The sequence below is a fragment of the Patiria miniata genome, unplaced genomic scaffold (assembly GCF_015706575.1).
Source record: "Patiria miniata isolate m_02_andy unplaced genomic scaffold, ASM1570657v1 HiC_scaffold_7, whole genome shotgun sequence".
Lineage (NCBI taxonomy): Eukaryota > Metazoa > Echinodermata > Asteroidea > Valvatida > Asterinidae > Patiria > Patiria miniata.
The window spans coordinates 23,498,065-23,521,301 of record NW_024037074.1 but is presented as its reverse complement, the minus strand read 5'-3'; the positions used below and the strand labels follow the sequence as shown (position 1 = coordinate 23,521,301).

At 39.0% G+C, this 23,237-nt stretch overlaps 1 protein-coding gene across 3 annotated transcripts in view; it reads left to right on the top strand.

The window, feature by feature from the left end:
- Window positions 1–99: 99 nt before the first annotated feature.
- LOC119744332 (CTD small phosphatase-like protein 2) overlaps window positions 100–23,237 on the top strand; it is a 50,321-nt gene continuing 27,183 nt past the window's right edge. The window contains exons 1-3 of one of the 3 annotated variants that reach the window (XM_038220202.1): window positions 100–167; window positions 16,189–16,340; window positions 23,025–23,096. In XM_038220202.1, coding sequence (XP_038076130.1) covers window positions 16,203–16,340; window positions 23,025–23,096 — 210 coding nt within the window. In that variant the 5' untranslated portion in view covers window positions 100–167; window positions 16,189–16,202. Of the gene's footprint in view, window positions 168–204; window positions 335–16,188; window positions 16,341–23,024; window positions 23,097–23,237 lie in introns of those variants that run through there. The other 2 variants (XM_038220203.1, XM_038220204.1) reach the window with 2 other exon arrangements.

The following is a 23,237-nucleotide window of genomic DNA, read 5'->3' as shown; positions in this document are numbered from 1 at the left end:
AATATCGCACTGCAGCTTGCAGGCGCAGCTAGGCTAGCTAGCTATGCGCTCCAAACTTAACTTGTTTATGAATATCCATGACCCTATTATGTTTGCGCACGCGCAGCGTCTCCTTACGTGTTTTTTTACGCTACCGCGGGAAATGGACGGATGAGTACTGTGCGCGGGTGAGTGAAATTTAATTCATAAAATTTGAATGAATGCCATTGAAATCGTCCGTTAGCACTGTATGAGTTGATAACTGAAATAAACATAGATCATTTTAGTCATTGAAGTGTTTGCTGACTCGTGGTTTGTAATTCTTAATTTGGATGGCAAACCGTGGAGATTTTGGGTAACATGTCGCTTGTTCAAGTTGTTGCTCATGAATTGCATATTGGAAACTGAACATGTATACGGTGTGCAGTGAAGCTATGTCATCTATGAAGGACGATAGTACTATCACGACTATACATGTACATGTACTACATCAGTACATGTACATATGGGAAAGATTGCCATAGGCCTATCTGGACATCACTAATTTTCCCTTCAGTGACTTATCAGCCATCAGAAAGTGATAGGCGTATGTCTTAAAAAGTCAACTTTAGCAGGGAAAATATTGAATTTTGAAGTGTTTAGCATCAATTAGGCCTAGTGAGAAAACACTGACTAAGGAATTTTTCAGACCAGTCTTATAGACTAGTCATACGGTTTGTGCACAGGGTGACACTGACAAGTGATGGCCAGATATGGGAATCTTTCCGTACAAATGTACATGTACAATGTACATGTACGTAAGCTTACATTAGCTTACTTCATTCATTATGTAAGTTCACGTTAGCTTACATTCATTGTACTGACTAGGCCTAATTTGCCAATGTAATCCTCTTGATACACACATATCTTTTTAGATAAAATCTCTCTAGAACTTAGAACTTAGTGGACAAATATCCTACTCGCAAGTCGTATGCTGTCACTCAGAATGTGTGATTTCAATTTTTTGTTCGTGCTCTGCAGTCATATACTCTTATGAACGTTGGTTGAATCGATACAGTTGACATGGTTGAGAATAGTCTCCAATATTTAAAAAAATCACAAATGCCTTGTTTTTACCAGTTCCAGATCACGCTTGTACCCAAAAACACACGTAATCAATTTATCTGATGGGTCAGAAGTTTGGTTAACAGTCATCTCAATCGTTTGCCAACTCGACTCGAACTAACTCGACCGTTTGCCAACTCGATCGTTGTACCAACTTGTCCATTGACCAACTTGACTTTAAATGTTGAATACTCTTGACTGAGTGCCAACTTGTCCGTTGTACAACATAAAAATATGGCTGAGATGCATGACTTCGTGCGTGCTACTTGTTCATGTAGCTCGCGGCCAGCGCAGCTTTTTCAGGGAAAATTTTTGTCAAAGATTTTAGGTTTCCATGCAGGGCTCGATTTACCCGGTGCACGCATGCACCAGTGCATGTAGATTTTTGCTTGTGCACGTAGCTTTTTTACTGAGCATGCACGACGTGCATGTAACTTTTTTAGCCACCAAAATACTCATTTCATGCATATATTTACAAATGAGTGAGAATAAGAATAAAGTTTGTTGAATACTTGACCAGATAGTGTACAAACGTGTTATTTCTTTTATATATCCATAAATTATTCCTCACAGCAGATTCAGAGTTGGCAAGATCTCGACGTCCTGCAACCTCCTCCAATCATGCATGTGATTTACCACGTGATACATGCTGCGGATAATTTGGTATCACACTGACGCTCCGGGCATTTCTTATGTCCGGATCATAAGTGTGATTCCAACTTATTAGCTGCGTTTATCACGTGGTCTCATTATTGGCCAATCGGACGCCGCCTATCATATGCGCCACATGAAGCAGATGGGTAGCTCGGAGGGCTCCGATAACTTTGCACGCAAATGACCCTGGGTGCTTGTGTCACTTGTCAGGTTAAAATCTAATTTCAACACGTTCGTATGGGTCTACATCGACGGCAAATTTCGTCGAAATGACACGTCCTGAACACGCGGGAAGGCAAATTTAGATTTCTATGTAAGTACTCAACATATGTACGAAATTATGTATGGTGGATCAATTTCGCCATGTTCGAAATGCCACAACAGCGTGGCGTATACAACGCCACGTTCACGGGTCTAGGCTTGAGCATGATCGAGTAAAAAAGGCTATGTACTGTACTGTCTGTAGAAAGTTCGATAAATCAAAGAGAAAGAATGCCTTCAGAGAAGCAGACAGGTGTAAGTCAATTATGGTGCATGTGGGTTTTTCTTGGTGCATGTAGGTTTTTTGGTCTACATGCACCAGTGCATGCCACTTTTTTTTGGTAAATCGAGCCCTGTTTCCATGTACATGTAAGAACAGCTAAATCTGTTGAGCAATATTTAATAATTGATGACTGCTGTGATGTGGGATGTATGCCGTTTCTAACATCCGAGGGGCGTACTCGGCGGGAGTTAAAAACAGCATATCCCACATCACAGCAGTCAAATCGTGCCAATACATTGTACATGTACTATGTAAGTCAAAATGAGAAATGGTTGGACAACATGTAACTTACTATGCAAGAAATACATGTACATGTAGATATTAACTCAGTGCAGTGTAACCCTTGATAACTGCAGGCTTTCCTGCCGGACATGAGACTGAGCAGTTGCGCATGGCATGCAGTTCTCAGTCGCGAGTGCGCGTGCAGGTTCTACACGCACGCGCACAAGCTCTGCACGTGCGCGCGTGCAAGTTCTACATGCGCGCCCGTAACGTGCATATGAGGTTAACTAGTATGCATCTTTACAGACTGGACACGTGGCCTTTCTCGACCAAGGAAATTAAAGCTATAGTCCATCATTTGTAATTAGTGCATTTTGTTCGTTTGAAGCAACAAAAGTGTTCAAAATCTAATGAAGGATACTGGACAACTTACTTGATGAAGTTTCAGCTCAGCTTCAGCTTCATATTCCGAGAAAAACAGCATTCTAGGATCTCAATTTCAAATCAAAAGTTGCTAAATCATGTTTCGAATTGTTTTGAATTGCAGCTTTACGCGATGTTGCGCACTGATCCAACGTATTATAGCAACCGCGCGCGCCTGTGCGTCGTTCCAATGCTTGTGCGCGCTGCGCCGAATAACAAAACGAACAACTAATTCAAATTTTCCTACGGTGCTTCTTAAGAAGCACCGTTGGAAATGCCTTCTTTCGTTGATTTCTTCAAAATGAGAGCTTGCCAGAAAGGATAATTTCATATTTTCACAGGGAGTTTAGTCCCCTTACTATCTTTCAACCAGTATGTTTTTCAACAATAATTACGCCGGTTACTTTTTTGGATAGCTGCAAATGATGGACTCGGGCTTTAATTACAGTATCCAAGCACACGATATAACAACAAATTATGGTACATGTACATCTCCTTATTCAGTGTTCCTGAGCTTTGGCTCAGTGTAAAATTCACCAAATTCTCAATATAGTAGTGTATAAAACAATGTCGTACATGTACACAGGTCTTCTGTTTTTCAAAGAGGAGGCACTGCGGAGTTTCAGAAAACATCACAAGACTCGGGCCTGCCCCTCAGCTGCTTCCGACACAGTCATTAGGGACACTTCCTGCACACGGCTCCCAAGGGTGCAATGTTGTTATGTTCAGGCTGGGGCTAGGGTCCCTAGTATTATCACGAGATTTGTGATAATGTCGGCCTGTTGACTAACCCGGCGTGGTGAGCGGGTGTGCAAAAATAGACTGCAGTTGGGATATAACATATTGCAGGGGCATGTCTGTAGAGCTCTGTGTGTGTATGTGTCACTCCGCAACAACATTAGGAAGGGACAGTTACATGTTCACGTAATCATGTGTACTACAAGGAAATACATGTACTTGCCCACAAGTCTCTGCGGAAGAAAAGAAGTTGAGGTTTTCCTGTAAGATGTGAACTGATATTTTTAGTGGCAGATTGTACATGAACAAGTTGAATATTATCAAAACACGGCTCAAGATTTCTGAGGAGGCTATTGATGTTGGCCGTTGTGCTTTCTTGGAATATCCCCTAAGTTTTAATTGTACATTGTACAGTGGCCGTCGTTAAGGCACTCGACCGTCTGGTTGCCTGACCTGACAATATTCGACAGCGGGATATTTTTGTCTCAGAACCAGACCATCAACTGAATGGTAAGAACAGAAGTCAAGTTTTTTTTCCCATTTATCAAAAATCATCCAAAGCCAGAGATCACTCAGAAAATAGAAAGAAATATACATCAACAAAAAGTAGAATTTGATTGATGACATAAAAGCAAAGGAAATTATTAAACAAAAATCGGAACCCCCCCCCCAAACTCTGAAACATTGGATGCGATCCCGGTACCTTTGGCATGGTAGTCCATCGTATGTGTGTACCCAATCAAACTACCAAAGCGCTCCACCAGAAATATACAATTAACTTATACCGGTACATTTAAGTACAATATTTAGATATTAAAGCAATTTTTTTTTTGGCAACACCATTAAATATAGCCGTTGAAAATTGTGCTAGGGCTACCGTAATAATAGCGGCTAATTTCCGAAAAAGTACCCATTTCCGAAGGGTGAACCTGTACACTAAAATTACTCAGACAAAATTAATTACAACAGCAAGTCAATTGTGAGCTTTCACATGCAAAATATCCCTAGGTACATGTATCATAATTATATGCCTGTAGTGTAGAAAATATGATTGAGATTGTCCACTTACCCTAAAATTAAATATGAAAAGTCTAGCCATGAGTACGGTAGAAGTGAATCAAAAGCTGCATTATGAACGTTTTACAATTATTAAGAGAATTAATTCCATGCCTGAACTGCATAAATGTTTTTCTTTTATATCAGACATCCAAAACTATGAAAGTGATACTGGTACTTAGCCTCATGTGCTATGCGCCCCTCAGGCGTTCAAAAGGGTATATCCCACAGCACAGCAGTCAACAACTGTTAGACGTAAAATAATCATATCTACATGTACGTATTGCATGATTGATAGTACGGTACATAGTATTTTTCTGTATACTTTATCACTAATACAATGGAACTTGTGCACATGTATGTATGTTCATGTACAAGTACAGTGAAGTGCATAGAGGTACATGTACATGTTCTTTGCATGACGCAAGGAAACAGCACAAATGATGCAGCATATTGCTTGGCGTGCCTGCCGTCATTATCGTGTGCAATCATCTAGAAATTGATGTTCATTTGCTACTCTGTCCAGCCTGTGAGATGATGCCACTCTGCGTGCGTGTGCCGCGTATTCTTTTGGAAAGCTGAATAAGTTTATTCAACACCCACAGGATTTACTTGGTTTCCCTGCTGTTCATGTGGTCAAGCGCCCATGCTTCAAGGTTAGCCTTTTTTTTCCATTTTTGTCATGATATTCTAAAGAAGATTTTGGCTTTTCAAGCCCGCACTATACAACTGCCATAGCTGGTGGGTGAAGAAGGCACACATGTACATGTACGTACCGTTTGTAACGGTTTTAATTCTATGTACATGTACATGTACATTGTATGTTTACAATGTACAGTACATGTACACGTACATGTACATGTGTGCAATACCCTGTTTTTTGTTGCATTTATGTACATGTACATCAAATTGTTGGCAAGGCCTCTCTGCAATATACATGTACATGTATGTTGTATTTTATTGATTTTTTGAAAGTTAATTTGCTACTGGTTTGTACATGTACATGTACACTGTATGTATTCAGGCATGCAACTTTTCCTCGGATCAGCTGATTTCCTCTTTTTTCACTTCCAATGTGTGCCATTGAAAATAGAAAAACACTGTACAAAGTCTTGGAAAGATTAGAATTTCCTCTTTTTTTGTGACTTCCCAGTTGCATGCCTGTGTATTGTTAAATCCAAATTCATGCACACCCTTGTGTGTTTGCAGTTTTTCACCAGTAATGACGGAGATATAGATGTACTTTTGGAATAATTGGAATTAAAAATTTACAAAAGTATACATTTCTGTACAGGTGAGATTTTTAAATTGGAATTGATTGGTTTTTACAAGTGTATGGAGGTGGGACACATTTGAGTGAATAAGCACAGGTAAATCTCTTGGTTATTATAATTGTATAAGGCTGTCCATTTTCGATTAATTTAGTATTTGATTATTTGAAACTGCGTTTGACCAAATATTTGAATATTTGAAACTTGCCGATCAAGTTTTACATGCGCCAGCTGCCACTGCGTGCCGCACTGGTCAAATGTTGTACTCAAAGCGCGTCGGTTCAAATTTGATAAAATGTACTCATGTGTAGTACATATACCTAGTACAAGAATGTACACATTTCATCTACCAGCAACTCCATCAATTTATGTAGTGAGACAAGACAACAGACCTTAGCCTTGATCTTGGATAGGAATTCAATAAGTCTAACTCTTTAGTTGATAGTTCGTGTGGTATTTATTAGTCATCAACCAATGACAACAGCGGCTGCAAAGTAAGGGAAAAGATTACATTATGAATCATAGTTCTATATGCCCCCCAAGTCTTTGGGAATAACAAAGGCTAACAATTCTAGGAAGAAAAGATTCCAATAATGTAACAGACATAACTAAGTAACCTAAAGAAAAGCACAGATTGCAGAGGCGTGAACATGAACAATTATCAAAAAAAAAAAAAAAAAAAAAATGCTGAATTTGGACAAAAATGAGGTAGCTGAAAACGAGCAATTTTACTCCACAAGCAACTGTTGAAGCCGCTGTTGTCATCAATAAGTCTAACTCTTTAGTTGATAGTTCGTGTGGTATTTATTACAGCGGCTGCAAAGTAAAGGAAAAGATTACATTATGAATCATAGTTCTATAGGAATAGCTTGTACTAGACATTCACTAAATTTGGGTTAATTTACCACAATACAAGGTGTGTGCTTGAATACAAGGTGTGTGCTTGGCTACAAGATGTATGTATGCCCAACCAGGTTTCCCTCCCTATCTATGTTGAGGTGCATGTGATGCACCTCTATTGAAACAGAAGCCGGGCTGTGCCAGGGGGATGACCTGCCAAGGCTAATTAATGGTGCACTAAACACTAAATCCTACCTCCATGCTAAAACAGACTTGTGCATGTACCAGTAAAATGTACATGTACATGTAGTTCATGAAATGTCTTAGAACTGTGCCTGCTTTTTAAGCTCTGGCGGGAGCTTCTACATGTCACTTGGTGGTCGGTTGGTCTGTCTGTCTGTCTGTTGGTCTGTAACTGGAAAATTGACCAAAAATAATTGACTAATTAATCAAATGCCATGCCGCGGTCATAAAATGCACTCTTGATGACGGTTTTTGGAATAGCGATTTCGTTTCGATCGATGCGCAGAGCTTATTGTGCACTCGCGCTTGTTAAAGATTTACATGTAGTCCATCATTTGTAATTTGTGCATTTTGTTCGTTTGAAGCAACAAGAGTGTTCAAAATCTAATGAAGGATACTGAACAACTAACCTGATGAAGTTTCAGCTCAGCTTCAGCTGTATATTCCGAGAAAAATAGCATTCTAGGATCTCAATTTCAAATCAAAAGTTGCTGAATCAGTTTTGAATTCGTTTTGAATTGTAGCTTTACGCGATGTCGCGCACTGATCCGATGAATTATAGCAACCGCGCGCGCCTGTGCGTCGTTCCAATGCTTGCGCGCGCTGCGCTGAATAACAAAACGAACTACATGTGTACTAATTTAAATTTTTCCTACGGTGCGTCTTAAGACGCACCATTGGAAAGGCCTTCATTCATTGATTACTTCAAAGTGACAGCTTGCCAGAATGAATAATTTCACAGGGAGTTTAGTCCCCTTACTATCTTTCAACCAAGTATGTTTTTCAACAATAATTACGCCAGTTACTTTTCGATTGCTGCAAATATTTGGTGTGCCAACTTGAGTGAAGTGCTGTGTACATGTATGTATACAACCGTGAATTTTTTACCATTCACAAACTGGTAACCCGTGCAACAGTCTACCCTGTGCGTATTTACCCTGTGCGTGAATCCTCGCGCGCGCGTTTGGTAAACAGCAAGAATAACATCTGACACGTGATGGTGAATTGACCAGTGACAGTTCGGCTCTCGATCATGAATATGTATGAGTTATAGTAACAAGTTTGTTGGAATCTGTCAGGATGGGTACAGTACCCCTAAACTTGACTCTTTTACATTGGGTTGGCACACCTCCAGAATCAAAGGCAGAAATATATGTGTGTGCAGTTTCCCATATGGTGTTGGAATTTGCCAGGATGGGTATGGTTCCTAGTAAATCATGCTTGGGTGTTGGGGTTAACTAAAGTAATGTAACCAGAGACAAGCTTGCCTGTGAATTTAATTTACAGTTTTGGATTTAGTTCTATCATAATAGACCAAGGACCTGGCTCTATGGTTCTACTGTATTCATGTACCAGTGTGTACAATGTACAATGTATACATATTTTAAATTTTTATCAACTACATATTTTAAAACTTATACATGTACCGGTATGTAGTTCAAGAACAGAAAAAATTGTGACTGCGGAAAATTTGCCCTCTGCGGCAAATTCAAATCACAAAAGAGGACAAGGGAATTTTATGTGTGTGTCCATTGATGGCCAAAGAAAACCATGAATAGATTCACAGCACCATGACAACTGGGGATACTCCCTCGTGTTTGTATTGTAATCTGGCACGGATGGTTGAAGTTTTAAAGTTTTTTTTTGAATGAAAAAAAAAACCGCTTGGAATTGTACCAAGTTCTTTACACATTCAGACCGGTATGTACATTTGTACAATGTACATGTAGTTATGTACATGTAGTTGTGTACAGCAGTTGCAAATGTCTTGCTTTTTGGAGACCAAGATTTTTGTCTCAAATTTGCAGCCTATACAATGCACCGTACATGTACCATACATCTAATAGGTTTTTAAACAGTTATTGTAAAGCTAAAAAGGGGAAAAGAACCAAAACCTTTATAATCAAACACAGGTGCTAAAAACGTCATACTAACATCACAACAGTCAACATTTGTTAAATATAACTCAAAGGACCAGTATGTGCACACTGGTTTTCTGAATTTCTCTTTTTTTTACTTTAAATAATAAAACAAATGAAGTGGGAATTTGCTCCAGTCAATTATAGTGTACTTACATGTACATACATGATTTGAAATTTGCAAAATTCCAGGGAAATTTTTTTTTTTCCCTGCTAATTTTCCATACGTACAAACTCACATGGACATGTGCATGTACATGTAAATGTGCACATACGTGTACATGTACATGTACACACAAAAGTGTGTTCATGTACTGTTGCACCTTGACTTCCATTCCTGTTGAATAGAACTTAAAAGGCTGTAGCCTAGGGAATGTTTAAGAAGACCTTTTGGGTCACAGAATGTTGTACATGTACCAGCGCGTTACGCGTACGTACAATGTACATACATGTGCCTATGTACATGTACATGTATGCACATATGCAGTTGGGAAAGTCCATGTACGGTACACATTCATTTTTACTGAACAGAAATAATCATCCCCACGATATTCAAGTTAAATTGTCCACGTCAAAGAGTATTTACACTCAACAAAAACAAGCACTTGGTCTAAATGCACTAGGGGTCAATGTCTAGTTGGCTGAAAATACCAGCTGCGGGGATACATGAACCAGCTCCCCCCCCCCCCTTGTACATTGTACATGTGAAGACATGTTTGCTTGGCGGAATTATGAATGGCTTCAAATGGCGTCGTCAGGCTTTGACTCCATGTCTCTTGTTGCTGGGACTGAATTGGCACGCTGCCAAAGGGGCGCTCTTTTTTGGCTGGCTTGTTCAGGGGGCTTTACCGCATTGATTAGGGATGATCTTGACATGTGCACTGCCGACTACCGTCATGGCCGCCGCGGCTTTTACCCTGCACGCACTGCGTTTTGTTAAGTGGAGTGTACGAGATGCGTACTATTGCGTGCAGTGCGGTTGGGTCTCTCGCGGTCAGACAGGACCCGGGGAAAGCATAGATTCAATTTTTGTTGCGTGTAATGTGATTTGCAGACGCGGCTGACACCGCGCACACAGAACAGGGAGGCGGTCTGGAATCCTTGAGTCTTTGGTTAATTCTATTAGACAAAGTGGTGAAGTTTTTATTGAAGTGCACCGGTATTTGTGAGAATTTGGAAATGCCAAAAAAAGAGAAGAAAATCAAAAAGAGGGAAAGCTATCCGGTGATTTTATTTCCGGAGTGCCTTCGTTGCAACCTGACAAGATCCAAAAAAAATTGTAGATGTACCGGTACATATAATTTTATGTACATATATTTCAAATTTTCTTTTTTAGCATTCATGGTGCATGTAGAATCTAAACGTTTTCTTTAAAAAAACCTAATTAACCAAACATGTAAATTCTTGGCCAACAATAAAAGTGTGTCATTACACTGTGTATCATATTTTGCAAAGTCCACTTTTTTTTTCTTTCTTTTTTTGGGTTAAATGCACGGACGAATACCAGATTCCCAGTTAATTTGTGTGTTGGTACACATGTATTCAGTAACAGTATGTCATAAACATTTTAAATATTTAAAAGTGTTATTCCCGAATGTTTCAAACAACATGGTTGCAACCCCCCTCCCCTAAAAAAAGGGGGAAAATAAAGATTCCTGGGATTCGAAGAGTTTTACATTATCCAGCACTCCAAATCTGTACATCTTTATTCAATTTTACTCTGGAATGTTCTCTACAATAGTTTGTCATTGAAAGTTAAACTCTTCAAGCATAATCCACATATTGCTGTTTTGATTGACATTTATGCATATAAAAAAAAAAGGCTCACACAATTTCCTGAAATCATTACATAAAATTCTTCCTCAGTATCACTCCCTTGTGCATAGTCAATTACCCTGCAAGTCATCTGGAACATGCTTGGATGGCATCCACATCTTTCAATGTCTGGCAGATCTTGGACAGTGGACTGTGTGCAGAAAAAAAAATTGTGAAGCAGTGACCTTGACGATGTGGGGATTGAATTTCTCACTGACACACTTGAGTGCAATAATTTCAAGCAGTTGCTGAGTATGTCTATCATAATTTATAAAGCCATATTGGATCATTTGGAGCTACCCGGAAAAGTAGTCTAGTGTAGACTGATTTTAGTGATAAAAACCTTGCTCGAAGTGAAAATAGGACTGGCATCAAATACCCTATGAAATAAATCAAGGCAATTAATAACATATATATTTCCAAAGTGTAAAGGTGGTGGTCATTTTCACTTTAAAAATAACTGACATTGATTTTTCAAAGGACAAGTAGTACCCTTGCATTGCCTCCCCCTTTTTTTCTTAACTGATTTGCATATTTGTCATCAGGGTCAACTACCTGCATATATTTTTTTGTGGTTTATAATTTTCCAGCCACCATTGTTTTCATTCGATATCACCAAATTCAAATTTACATTCAGTAGTGTATTATTCACAGAAACGGAGTTAAACCTTAATTACTGTGCTTTATAAAACACTAACAAAATGTAAAGCTTCTGGGACCTTATGGCACCATCAGATTTGCATTTTTCATCTTCTAGTTAGCTACCTGCATATTTTACCTGCAATTTATTATTAATCCATCCTCCATTGTTAACATGCAGGGTCACAAACACAAATACGTTCAGAAGCTTCTGAACTTTATTATTCACAGAAATGGAAATCAACATATATATTTACATTTTTTTCATTTTTCGGGATATGTGTACGTTTGTTACAACAAACAGTGACAATTAAGTAGAAACAAATACACATGAACATTTTAGACAGAAATTTTTCAATGTCTCCATCCGATTAAATAGGACACACTGAAAACAATGTTAAGTTTTAACCTTGAAGAAATAAAAGAATATCAGTCAGTTGTGCTCGATATAATGATAAAATGGAAAACAAAATGGAAAACAATATGGAAAACTGCAAGGACCTAAGCCTTACTCCCTTGGAATTATTTTAAAAACCATACATGTTGAAATACAGAATCCTCCACTGTTCATATTTACTAATGGTATACATAGCTATCCCTAACAGTCCCGAATCCTCCAATTTCAATATGATTTTGCACACCCCCTAGGGAGTTGGGGTTAAGCTTTCATTTCCCGAGATGCACCGCAAGTAAAACTGGATTTGCATCTCCAACGGGCAGCTTGTCACTCACATTGATAAATTTCTCTCATTCACGAATGACACATTATCAATTTCACGGTTGAAAGGGTTAGCCTTGACATTCTTGTTGGAACTGGTTGCTGTCTGAAAAATGTGACTGCCTTTTCGTTTACGTACTGTTACGATTATAGTTAGGGCCTACATGTTTACAATACATCACAGTTGCTCCTGTGACCTGATAAGGTCACGGCGCGACCCCATTAGGTCACCCAGTAGCTTAGCTGAGGAGACACCAAGGCAGCCTGACATTGTTGGGCTGACATTTGAATGTCCCCCAAGGCTGTGAAGTGTACATATTACTACATACTGGTACACCACACATTCATTGATCCCAGTTGTTGGGGTGACACTATTACATGCAGCAATGTAAATGTCGGGACAAACAGTATGCTGCTTCTGCTACACTTACACAATTCATGCACCAGGATTGTTTGTGTTGAAATTGTGGTTGAGTTTTAATTGTTACATGTTTGGCTGAGCGTGTAGATGTACACGTACATTGAACATGCACGCATTTTTAACAAATTTGTTATTAAAGGGAATATACATCATTTGCTTTTGCTGTAATTTTCAGAAATGGATGGAATTGGGGGGTTGGAAATATAAAGCAAATATAGTTACACTGACTTTTTGGAGGTTTTGGGTTCGAAAATGCTATAAAAACCAAGAAAAACGATCATTTTCCTGTAGTCTGGTTCCCCGACTCCATATGAAAAGAAACAGAGCAGTTTACATACATTGGGGAATTGTAAGGTCAGGGAACCAGTCTAGCTGGCTCGTACCCGTTCATAAGTTTGTAATCGATTGCAAACAAGTGCAATGGTCAATTGGGGCCAGTATTTGAAGAAAAAAAGCCAGTTGTTTCCAACGCTGATCGGCCGATCAGCGTTGGAAATGGATACAAAAATACCACTTTTCTTGAAAATGACATATTTGTATAAAGAGCGCAAACTAAGCTGTGCTGTCTGAAGTTCTACTGTATTTTCATGTACAGTCAGAATAAACACTGATGTGAACACCCATAGGCCTGCACATGTACAACGCATGCACTGATACCATGTACATGTACATGTACACATATGTTTACAGTAGGCCTAGCCTTACATACATGTGCAGTACATAATTTCCATTGATTACTACTGCACACGTACATGTAGTACACATGCTAATGCATGGTTCTACAGTTGCCCCCTCTCAGCAAACCTGGGCAATCCCACAGCAGTGTTTAACCACAAAACCACAAACCACACAACAAGATCCCTGGTTGATAGCAATCTGTCCCACACTATCAATGGCCCCAGGGTTATTTATCAATGAGGTTCCCTGCCCATATAGTGCAACTGTGAAGGCCCGCTATCTGACATGGATTGGTTTACCTGTCAAAATGCCAAGCGGTGACCAGTTTATAGTGTGTTATTATTTGCCCAGAATGCCAACACACAGAAGAGACCCAGTGGGAACAGTGTGTATACACAATCTGTTATGTTGTGTGCTTGATGTTCTGCATTTTAAATACCTATACTGTACATGATACATGTAGACAGTTTCCCTTGATTTTAGTGTTTGGAAAGGGTTTAAAATGTTTTCAAGAAGATACTACATGTAGTATAAATATTTTTTGTGGCTGATTTCTGTTGTTTTTAACATTTGAGATCATTATAATATTTTGTGTTTGATAGTGATGGTGATATTCTCTCATATATTCTCTCGGACTGTATCACACTATCCTCTGATGTTTTTCTGCAGACCTTGTGCACGTTTTACCTTTAGTCATGATTAAATTGCTACATCTTTTGTACTTGTATCTGAAAAATGTAATTAATTAATCCAGGTTTTAAAATATACAAGCCAAATCTTCGGAGCCTATTTTCCATTTTAGTATACATGCATTGGGGGAAGAATGTCTTTAGCAAAAAAATCGTGCAATCATATATAATTATCATCACGTTAAAATGTATTCAAATGTGTTTGTACCGGAAGTAATTCGTAATAAAAAAATTAGTACAGTTTCCCCCGGAGTTCAATTTTATTCAAAGGAATATTCATCTATGATAACCGCTCAATAAAACAAAAAGTGTAATCGATACAGGGTACATGTAAATGAAGCCGTGGAGGGATAATTCTGGAATGTCCGCTCTGGTATTTTTAGCACCTGCGAAAGTAATTATTCAAGTTATGCATGTACCGTATGTCCAATTGCTGAACAAGACTTTCCTATTTCTAATTCTGCAAAGCTACGTACATATGTACATGTACATAAATTACGAGCTGGCTTATGTTTTGACTGTATTACATGTACATGTATGCGCATTGTATGTGTACTAGTACATTCATGTACATAGGCTTCGCACAGGTACCGGTGCATTGCTTGCTAGCAGTATACATGTGCGTACATTGTTTACATTTTGCTCCTGCATTTTTGTCAGCCGAATCAGCTCATTTGCATAAACTCTGCCTGTTATCGCAGCATTTGTGTTTTTTTTTATTTACAATTTCATAGAGGATCCTCCCCTCTTGTGTTTGTTATTGAGTACTTGAACTATAGATCAAAGATTAATGTAACACAGTTTACATCCATGATGTGAAAATTTTACCTACATGTACCATATTCACGTTGAGTTTGATAAATGTTGTTCAAAGATATAGTCCATCATTTGTAATTTGTGCATTTTGTTCGTTTGAAGCAACAAAAGTGTTCAAAATCTAATGAAGGATACTGAACAACTAACCTGATGAAGTTTCAGCTCAGCTTCAGCTGTATATTCCAAGAAAAACAGCATTCTAGGATCTCAATTTCAAATCAAAAGTTACTGAATCATGTTTTGAATTGTTTTGAATTACAGCTATACGCGACGTCGCGCACTGATCCGACGAATTATAGCAACCGCGTGTGCATCGTGCCAATGCTTGCGCGCGCTTCGCCGAATAACAAAACGAACTACTAATTTAAAATTTTCCTACGGTGCGTCTTAAGACACACCGTTGGAAAGGCCTTCTTTCGTTGATTACTTCAAAATGACAGCTTCCCAGAAAGAATAATTTCACAAGGAGATTAATTCCCTTACTACCGGTATCTTTCAACCAAGTTCGTTTTTCAACAATAATTACGCCATTTACTTTCCGGATGGCTGCAAATGATGGACTATAGCTTTAAATTTGCTTGATTCACTTGTAGTAGTAACTTGTTCAGAAGTGTTTTGAATGTGTCAAAAAATGACTTAAATTTTATACTCAAAATGCTTGAGGTACATGTAGGCCCAGAGTTATCCACGGGATTTACAAAAAACGCGTCAGGGTGTTCAACATTCTCCACAACTGTCTGTAAGACACCGTACATAAAAGTACACTGTGTGCGAATTGCTTGAAATGTACATACATTTATGTAAACATAGTAAATGCAGGTGTGGTCATGCACCACTGAATAAGGGCACTGTATTTCTGTATTCAATTTCTATAACAAAAACATTGATCTACAAATGTGCTTTTTGTTGTCTCTACCAGTGACCCGTTTTTATTTAAAAAAATAAAAAATAAGAGGTTAAAATGGTATCAGAAATGTACTTTTCCAATCAAAATGAGAGATCTGTATTTACCATGTTCACAGGCAAGTCGTACATGTAGCATGATTATACATGTACATGTACATGGTTCATGTATACATGTACCTTAAATTTATGTGTAAAAAAAATCATGTAAAAATTTATTGTGATATTAAACACCTTACATGTACATGCACATGTATGTACATGTACATGCAATTCTGGTTTTGAAGTTTACATCTCGGTGAAGCTGGTTAATACTGCTGCATATGGGATGTTAAACGTCAAGTTTTGACTTTACAAGTCACAATGTATCAATGCAGCCAATTTGCAAAAGTTGAACTCATTTCAAAATTCAACACAGCAGAATTTCATCCAAAAGGTGCCTGCTTATGTATTGATGTGAAGAAAATTTGAGTGACATTTCCTCTTATTTTTCTTTTCCTTGTCCATGCGACAAAGGTGACACCGTCATCATGGCTAGAAGGCGAAGAAGGGTAGCAAAGACAAAGCAACAGACACGCTCAGCTCACACGGAACCCAACGAGGAAGGGCTTAGCATGGGGTCAAAGGTCACCATGATACCCACAAAAGGGGCGGAGGAACATCTCAGGGTGAGTAATGTAGTGGCTTCTGTTCACGGTTTGGGGTGGGGGGGTTAAGGAATTGTCATCTTTCTTCAGGTGGCCTGGGATCAGTTCCTGTTTTAACCCTAATCAACAGAAAGCAACAGTGATAAAAAGTTGTTGCATACTGTTGCATATACAGTAGCAGCAAACTCAAGTCCCTGTGCTGTGTTGCATCTTGTTGCATTTAGCAGGGTAACTGCTCTAGGATGATACAACATAATCCACTGTTGATTGCATTGGTTGCAACGTTTGCAGGGTAACTGCTTGGTGCAAAGGCTGATGTACATGTACACTGGGTTCACTGCGAAATGCAACAGAATCCCTTGTTGAAGTTTGTTGCATTTAGCAGGGTTCTCATTTCGGTTGTGTTGTTACCTGCATGGGGGCTTCAATTTCAAGAGTACATGTGGGAAAGACAGTGCATTTCTTCAAGACTTTGCCCGTAACTGACACACTGTTTTCAAAAATACTGTACTGGCATTGAACCGAGTAGAGTGGATGAAAGACATGATCATCATGGAGTCCAACCCTCGAGTTTGGGGACAGACGGACTATAAACAGACGGATGGATGGATGTACACTAACATGTATTGTTGTCAAATAACTTGTGAAGCCCGGTTCATACTTCATGCGAACGCGAATGCGAAGCGAATTTGACGTGATGAGGCGTTCGCTGCGAAATTCGCCTGAGTTGAAATATGTTCAACTTTTACGAATTCGCAGCGCGAATTCTCCCACGCAGTCACAAATTCGCGTTCGCTTTCGCTTTCGCGCCGAGTATGAACCAGGCTTTAGGACAGAATAGTGTATATAAAACAAGTTTAAAATCATCTCGGTTAAGAGCGAAATCCAATAACAGTTTTTGCAGATCTCCCAATATGGGCAATCCCCAATACAGCACGTCACCAAGAGGTTGCCTAGGAGAGTCCATTTGTCAAGTTTATGGTCAACAGAAACACGGCTGACTTGCCGCGTTTTGAACGAAAGTCAGCAAATGACTTGAAGAAATGTTTGTGATAGATTGAGGCAAAGCATTCTTCCGCCTCACAAAAAAACACCATGCCTAGATAAAAATAAAGAAAAGAAAAAAAGATACTTGAATCATACGCTACTGACAGGAGAAACTACAATGTTAAGCGTCCCGCACCGTAAATGTGTCGACTGTCTCCCACAGTGCACTGTGAAAAACATGACTCTCCGTGGTAGCCTCTTGGTGGTGCACTGTATTGGGAATCATCCGTATCGAAAATAGTCCTGAAAATGACTGACAGTTTTGTGTAGGAATGCAACCCAACTAAATTTTCACTCTTTAGGCCAAAAAAAAAAAGTCTTCGGTTTCTGGTATGCGCGTGCTTCGCCGTAGCCATGCGCGTCGGCAAAATGAAAAAGGTTTTTTTCCAATGAAAGATGATGTCTCAAAACCGCCAAACTCACTGGTTTGACTGGAATCCTGCTGCTGCACAATTCTAACATGTTTTTAGATTGGGTAATGGTCGAGAATAAGCTTTATGTGGCCTCTCTGGACTCCCATATATTTGCACTAAGTTTAGTCGGGCACCATTTGCAGTCATCAGCCGACATTTGAAGCAAAAAAATCAGGTAAAAAAAAAGCCGCGTCGCCGCACCACTTTTTTGGCAAGCTCCATACCAGAAACCAGAGACTTTTTTTTTTTGGCCTTAGATCTATGGGCTCCGTGCACAAGTACCCCTTCAACGGCCAGAAAAGGAGAGTTGGGGGAGACCTACATGTAGACTGGTCTCCGGTCCATCTGCTGTGTATTTCGAATGATCCAAAGTTATTGGGGGCGGGGATTAGTCTGGGAGACCATCGCAAGTTCAATTTCAACGTATTCGCGTGCCGACGACTCCTGATGCTCATGCGCGAAGATACTACGGCTGAGCTTTGTGCACATCAGTATAAATAAGTTGTGCGTACCGTACTTCGCGCAAACCAGTGCAGTACGCACATGTGGTGTCCCGTCCAAGGCATTCTTAAAAGTGGTAAAAACGTTCCCTCTTTTGTTGGCGCACGGAGCCCATACACACATCTAGCTTAAGCTTTCATGTTCTTGAATTTATTATTCATGAACAAAATTAATTTGCAGTAATCCAATTGCTGAAATGTTTACATGTAGGTACCGGTACATACATATATTATACATGTAATTGATTAATGAAATACTGAATTGTGTACATTGGAACATTCCTGCCACGCTAAAAAGAAATAACTAAGTCATGTAAGTCATGTTACAAAATTAAGCTGAGTCCCATGCTGATCCTCCACATACACGTGTACATTATGTATCCCAGCCAAATTTGAAATGCCAAACCATGTACAAACATCGACTGGTTCAATTAAAAATTCATTTCAAATTGTTGTAATAACCACTGAAAAATCAATCCCCATTATCCTGACTCCAGTGCCTTTCTCGTTTCTGCCTGATCCCGCCCACCCCCTCCCACCCCCGCCCACCCCCAGCGGATAATATGTTTCTCTACTATCAGCTGCTCCATTATACATGTAACTGTTCCCATATTAGATTGTCATTTGCTCTGGGCCCTGTATTGACATTCGCTGTCCCCTGGGTGACTGCTCATCCCCAATGCAGCCAGTCCGCCGTCTGTATTAATTATTTTGTTTCCTTCTTTCTCTATACACTGTACCTTTTTCCATCTACGGTATCTCTCTAGCACTACATGTATTATACCTACCTGTGATTCGCGGGTGATATTCCAACTACTGTATACATGTACTGGTACATCTACATTACAAATTACATTATTATTGTTCATGTACATTACCGGTATGCATACGTACATACATGTACGTACATGTATACAATGTACAATGTACATACATGTACCAATATAATTATAGTGGCGATGGCGACAGTATTTTCAAAAGATGAATGCGCGTCAGTTTCTAACCATTGTAGAATTTCACCTTGGTTCGTTGGCATTGACTTTTTTTAATCGGAGGAGAATTTTGCTCTGGTGTCTACATGTACATGTATAACAGATCGCAGTTAAATTTTTGATGTGACAAATGTGTAACGGGAAGTTGTAATAATTAATTCCTCTCTTTATTTGTTTCGTTTCTTTTATGGTACATGTATCTGTATAATTTTCATTCAAGGTCAGTCAGGACCGGTACATTGTTTAATTTTCAACAAAAAGAAAAAGAAAAGAAAAGCGGGAAAGACTACATGTACATGTACATGTACATCATGGATTGGGACATTAGGGCCCCCCCCCCTCCCCCAAAAAGATTGTTCTGCTTCCGATTACATTGTTTTCAAAAATAGTGTAGGTAGGGATTTTTTTTTGGGGGGGGGGGGCAATTTGTTTTGTGTACGATCATATGGAAGTGTCTGCATGCAGTCAAGGAAAAAATGTAGTAATTGATGGTTTTGGGTGTTTTTCCCCTCATTTTTCCCATAAAAAAATAAGGGTAGGGGCTGTCAGAATAGGGTAGGTAGGGAAACCGGAAACAGAACTGTTTTTTGTTTTGTTTTACCGGTAAATGTCATAAAAAATTATGTTTGCGATGAATATACTGTATTCAGTGTTTTATTAGCTGATGACAATATGAACGTGGGACATAAAATAACACTATTTGTTTCTCGGTGCCCCCAATTGTTTAAGGTTAATTTATGTGGAAACAATATATTTTTAATTGTGCTCTGAACATAAAACGTATCAACATACCGGTAGTACATCACCAAAAATAACACCTTTAATATTTTTTTTCCAATTAAAAGAAAATTAACCATAGCCAAATAATATACAGATTTTTGCTAGGAATCATGTACAATCTACCGTTGCACTATGAAAATCTCTACGATACAGTAGACCACCATGTTCTTTGTACTTCAGATAAAAAATGGGAAATCAGTATACAATGTACAATGTACACGTAATGAACATGTACATTGTAAATCGTGCGAAAGTGGTCATTATTGGATTGGCAAGAATTCTTGTTGATTTGGCTTGAAGAATTGAAAACAAAACATTTAAACCTAGCCTAACCCTTAATCTTAACCCTTCCAAAGCCCTCAATATTTCCCCAGAGGTTTGGAATAATTATCAGGATTGAGGAAGTTTTAGTTCAGTTAGTGAAATTGCATAGGGGGCTTAAAGAGGCACTAGGTCCTTATCATCTCGTTCAAAGCGCGTTATGTAGCCCAGTTGGGCTGTTCCAGGACGTACATGTAGTGTCCCTTTAATGGGCCTTGGAAGGTGAAGTGCAAATACTGTGTCGTTTGTTTTCAGCACTTGATTGATTTTTGAAAAATTTCAGAAGGTTCAGTGTGAGCTATCAGAAGTCACTTACTGTACATAAAAATAATAAAGTTTTGGTTTGTTTGCTTATTTTCCCCCCTTTTTGAACAGAAAATAAAATTGATTGCTGAAAATTTGGTAAAACCAACATTGTCCAACACCTGTCATGCTATTGTACCCATGAATCCCCCCCCCCGACTTTCACCTCATCATGGTCACATATAGTAAGAAATGTTCATCATTGAAATGCATAGCCCGGAAAATGTTACCTAATGCCTTGCCATTTCCTGTGCCATTAAAATGAGCACTGGTACACAATCCATTATTTAAGATTAACGCAAAGTGTCTTTTTCCATCAAGCACTTCAAACATAAAAGCCCCTTTTTTTTGCAACATGCATTCTATTGAAAATGGAGACGCTTTGCATCACCCATGATTTATCATTAGGCACTGTGTACAGTATGCATTCAGTGTACACATATAATTCTCTATAATGTACGTAATACATTTGTCCATGTATGTTTCGCTTTTTTGTGCACAGCACATGCTTTTGTTGAAAGGTAATGTTTGTTGAAACATGACAATTGTCGGCTCTTAACTTGGAATTTGTTAACTGACAATACCAGTGTGTAGTTTATAAGAATTTGTGGTATTGATTTTTGGCTACCCACTCATATACATGTGCAATGTGATTGTACAGATAAGAAGCTGGAAACCTCCGCTGATTTAATTTCCAAACCATTGACTTGATTTTTGCAAAAAAAATCATGTACATCATGTCCATACATGGTGACAATATGAATTAATGACTGAGAAATGTTTTGAATCGTTTCCGCAGCATATTGCACTCTAACAAAACAGTGATTACAATTTATGTTAATATGTTGGAGCTAAACAGCTGTGGCTTTCCTACTTGTGTACTCTCACAATTTTCCTGTTAACAGATGGCGAATTACATCTACATGTACATGTACAATGCATTAGCAATGACACAGTGCGTGCTTGTACCGTACGTATATTTTGTCTTACATATCCCATACTGCTCATTACCTTTCATGAAATGCAACAAGCAAGCTGGGCTTCTCTTCCTTGCTCTATGATGGTAAAACCATCCAAAATCAATACAGTAGTGAGCTTTGCGTGTTCTTTGCGTGTTCGCTGTGTGGGCTGTAATCTCGGAAAAAGGTGGTGTGGAAATTGGCTGAAGGAAAAGAAAAAAATGATAACACAGTGTACGTTTGTGATGTGAGCTACCGGGGTACTTTGAAAACGGTTGTGGCCACCAAGAATCAATAGTTGATAAGTTATTATAAATAGTATATAGTATTAAATTGGTTGTCAATTGTTAATTATTTTGTCATGTTCCAACTGGGTTTCTCGTGAGAGGATTTTGAGGAAGGGAATCGACCTATCGCCGTTTGCGAGATAGCCACCCCCCTTAGACAACCCTATGGAATTTTTGTAAAAAGTTTTGTTAAGTCTCAGATGTTGCGTGTTCCGCGTCCATTTGTATATCATGTAATTGGACAATATTTTGCAAGCTGCGTTGACGCGATTCTAACGCGATTCTACCGCGATAGGTCAATCAAGTACGTGTGCCAACCATTTCTTGTGCATCTGCTGGGATGGCATCTGCCGGGATGGCAATGCTCTTCTCATGCTTTCAAGTTCCATCCAAAATACTGTATCAATATATGTGAAATGAATGTTTTTATATTACATGTAGTTGTTTCATGTACATATAGTACATGGACCGGTACATACATGTACATGCATACATGTGTGGGACAGTTGTGATTTTTGCATTCTCTCCTGTTATTTTTAAAGATATGGTCCATCATTTGTAATTTGTGCATTTTGTTCGTTTGAAACAACAAAAGTGTTCAAAATCTTATGAAGGATACTGAGCAACTAACCTGATGAAGTTTCAGCTCAGCTTCAGCTGTATATTCCGAGAAAAACAGCATTCTAGGATCTCAATTTCAAATCAAAAGTTGCTGAATCATGTTTTGAATTGCAGCTATACGCGCACTGATCCGACGAATTATAGCAACCGCGCACGCCTGTGCGTCGTGCCAATGCTTGCGCGCGCTGCGCCGAATAACAAAACGAACTACTAATTTAAATTTTCCTATGGTGCATCTTAAGACGCACTGTTGGAAAGGCCTTCTTTCATTGATTACTTCAAAATGATAGCTTGCCAGAAAGATTAATTTCACAGGGAGTTTAGTCCACTTACTATCTTTCAACCAAGTATGTTTTTCAACAATAATACGCCAGTTACTTTTTCGGATGGCTGCAAATGATGGACTATAGCTTTAAGTGAAAATCAAAATGTGTTTGTATATATTTGTCATCCTTTCCCTGCTGTTCTGTTCAATTGTGTAGGAGTCCCGCCTCCCCTTTTCACCCTCTGGACTCATCTCGTCTTTAAAGAATCTTATATGGTCGACCCCTGTGGTGAGTGTGGTCCATCCCAACCTTTCTGACTTTTCTGTACCGGTAGTTCGATTGTGGGGCGTACCATTTGATTTCAGGTGTTTTGATTTGGAAGGGTTTCTGTTGGCGGTCACTAATTACATTTACTTGCATACCTTTGTG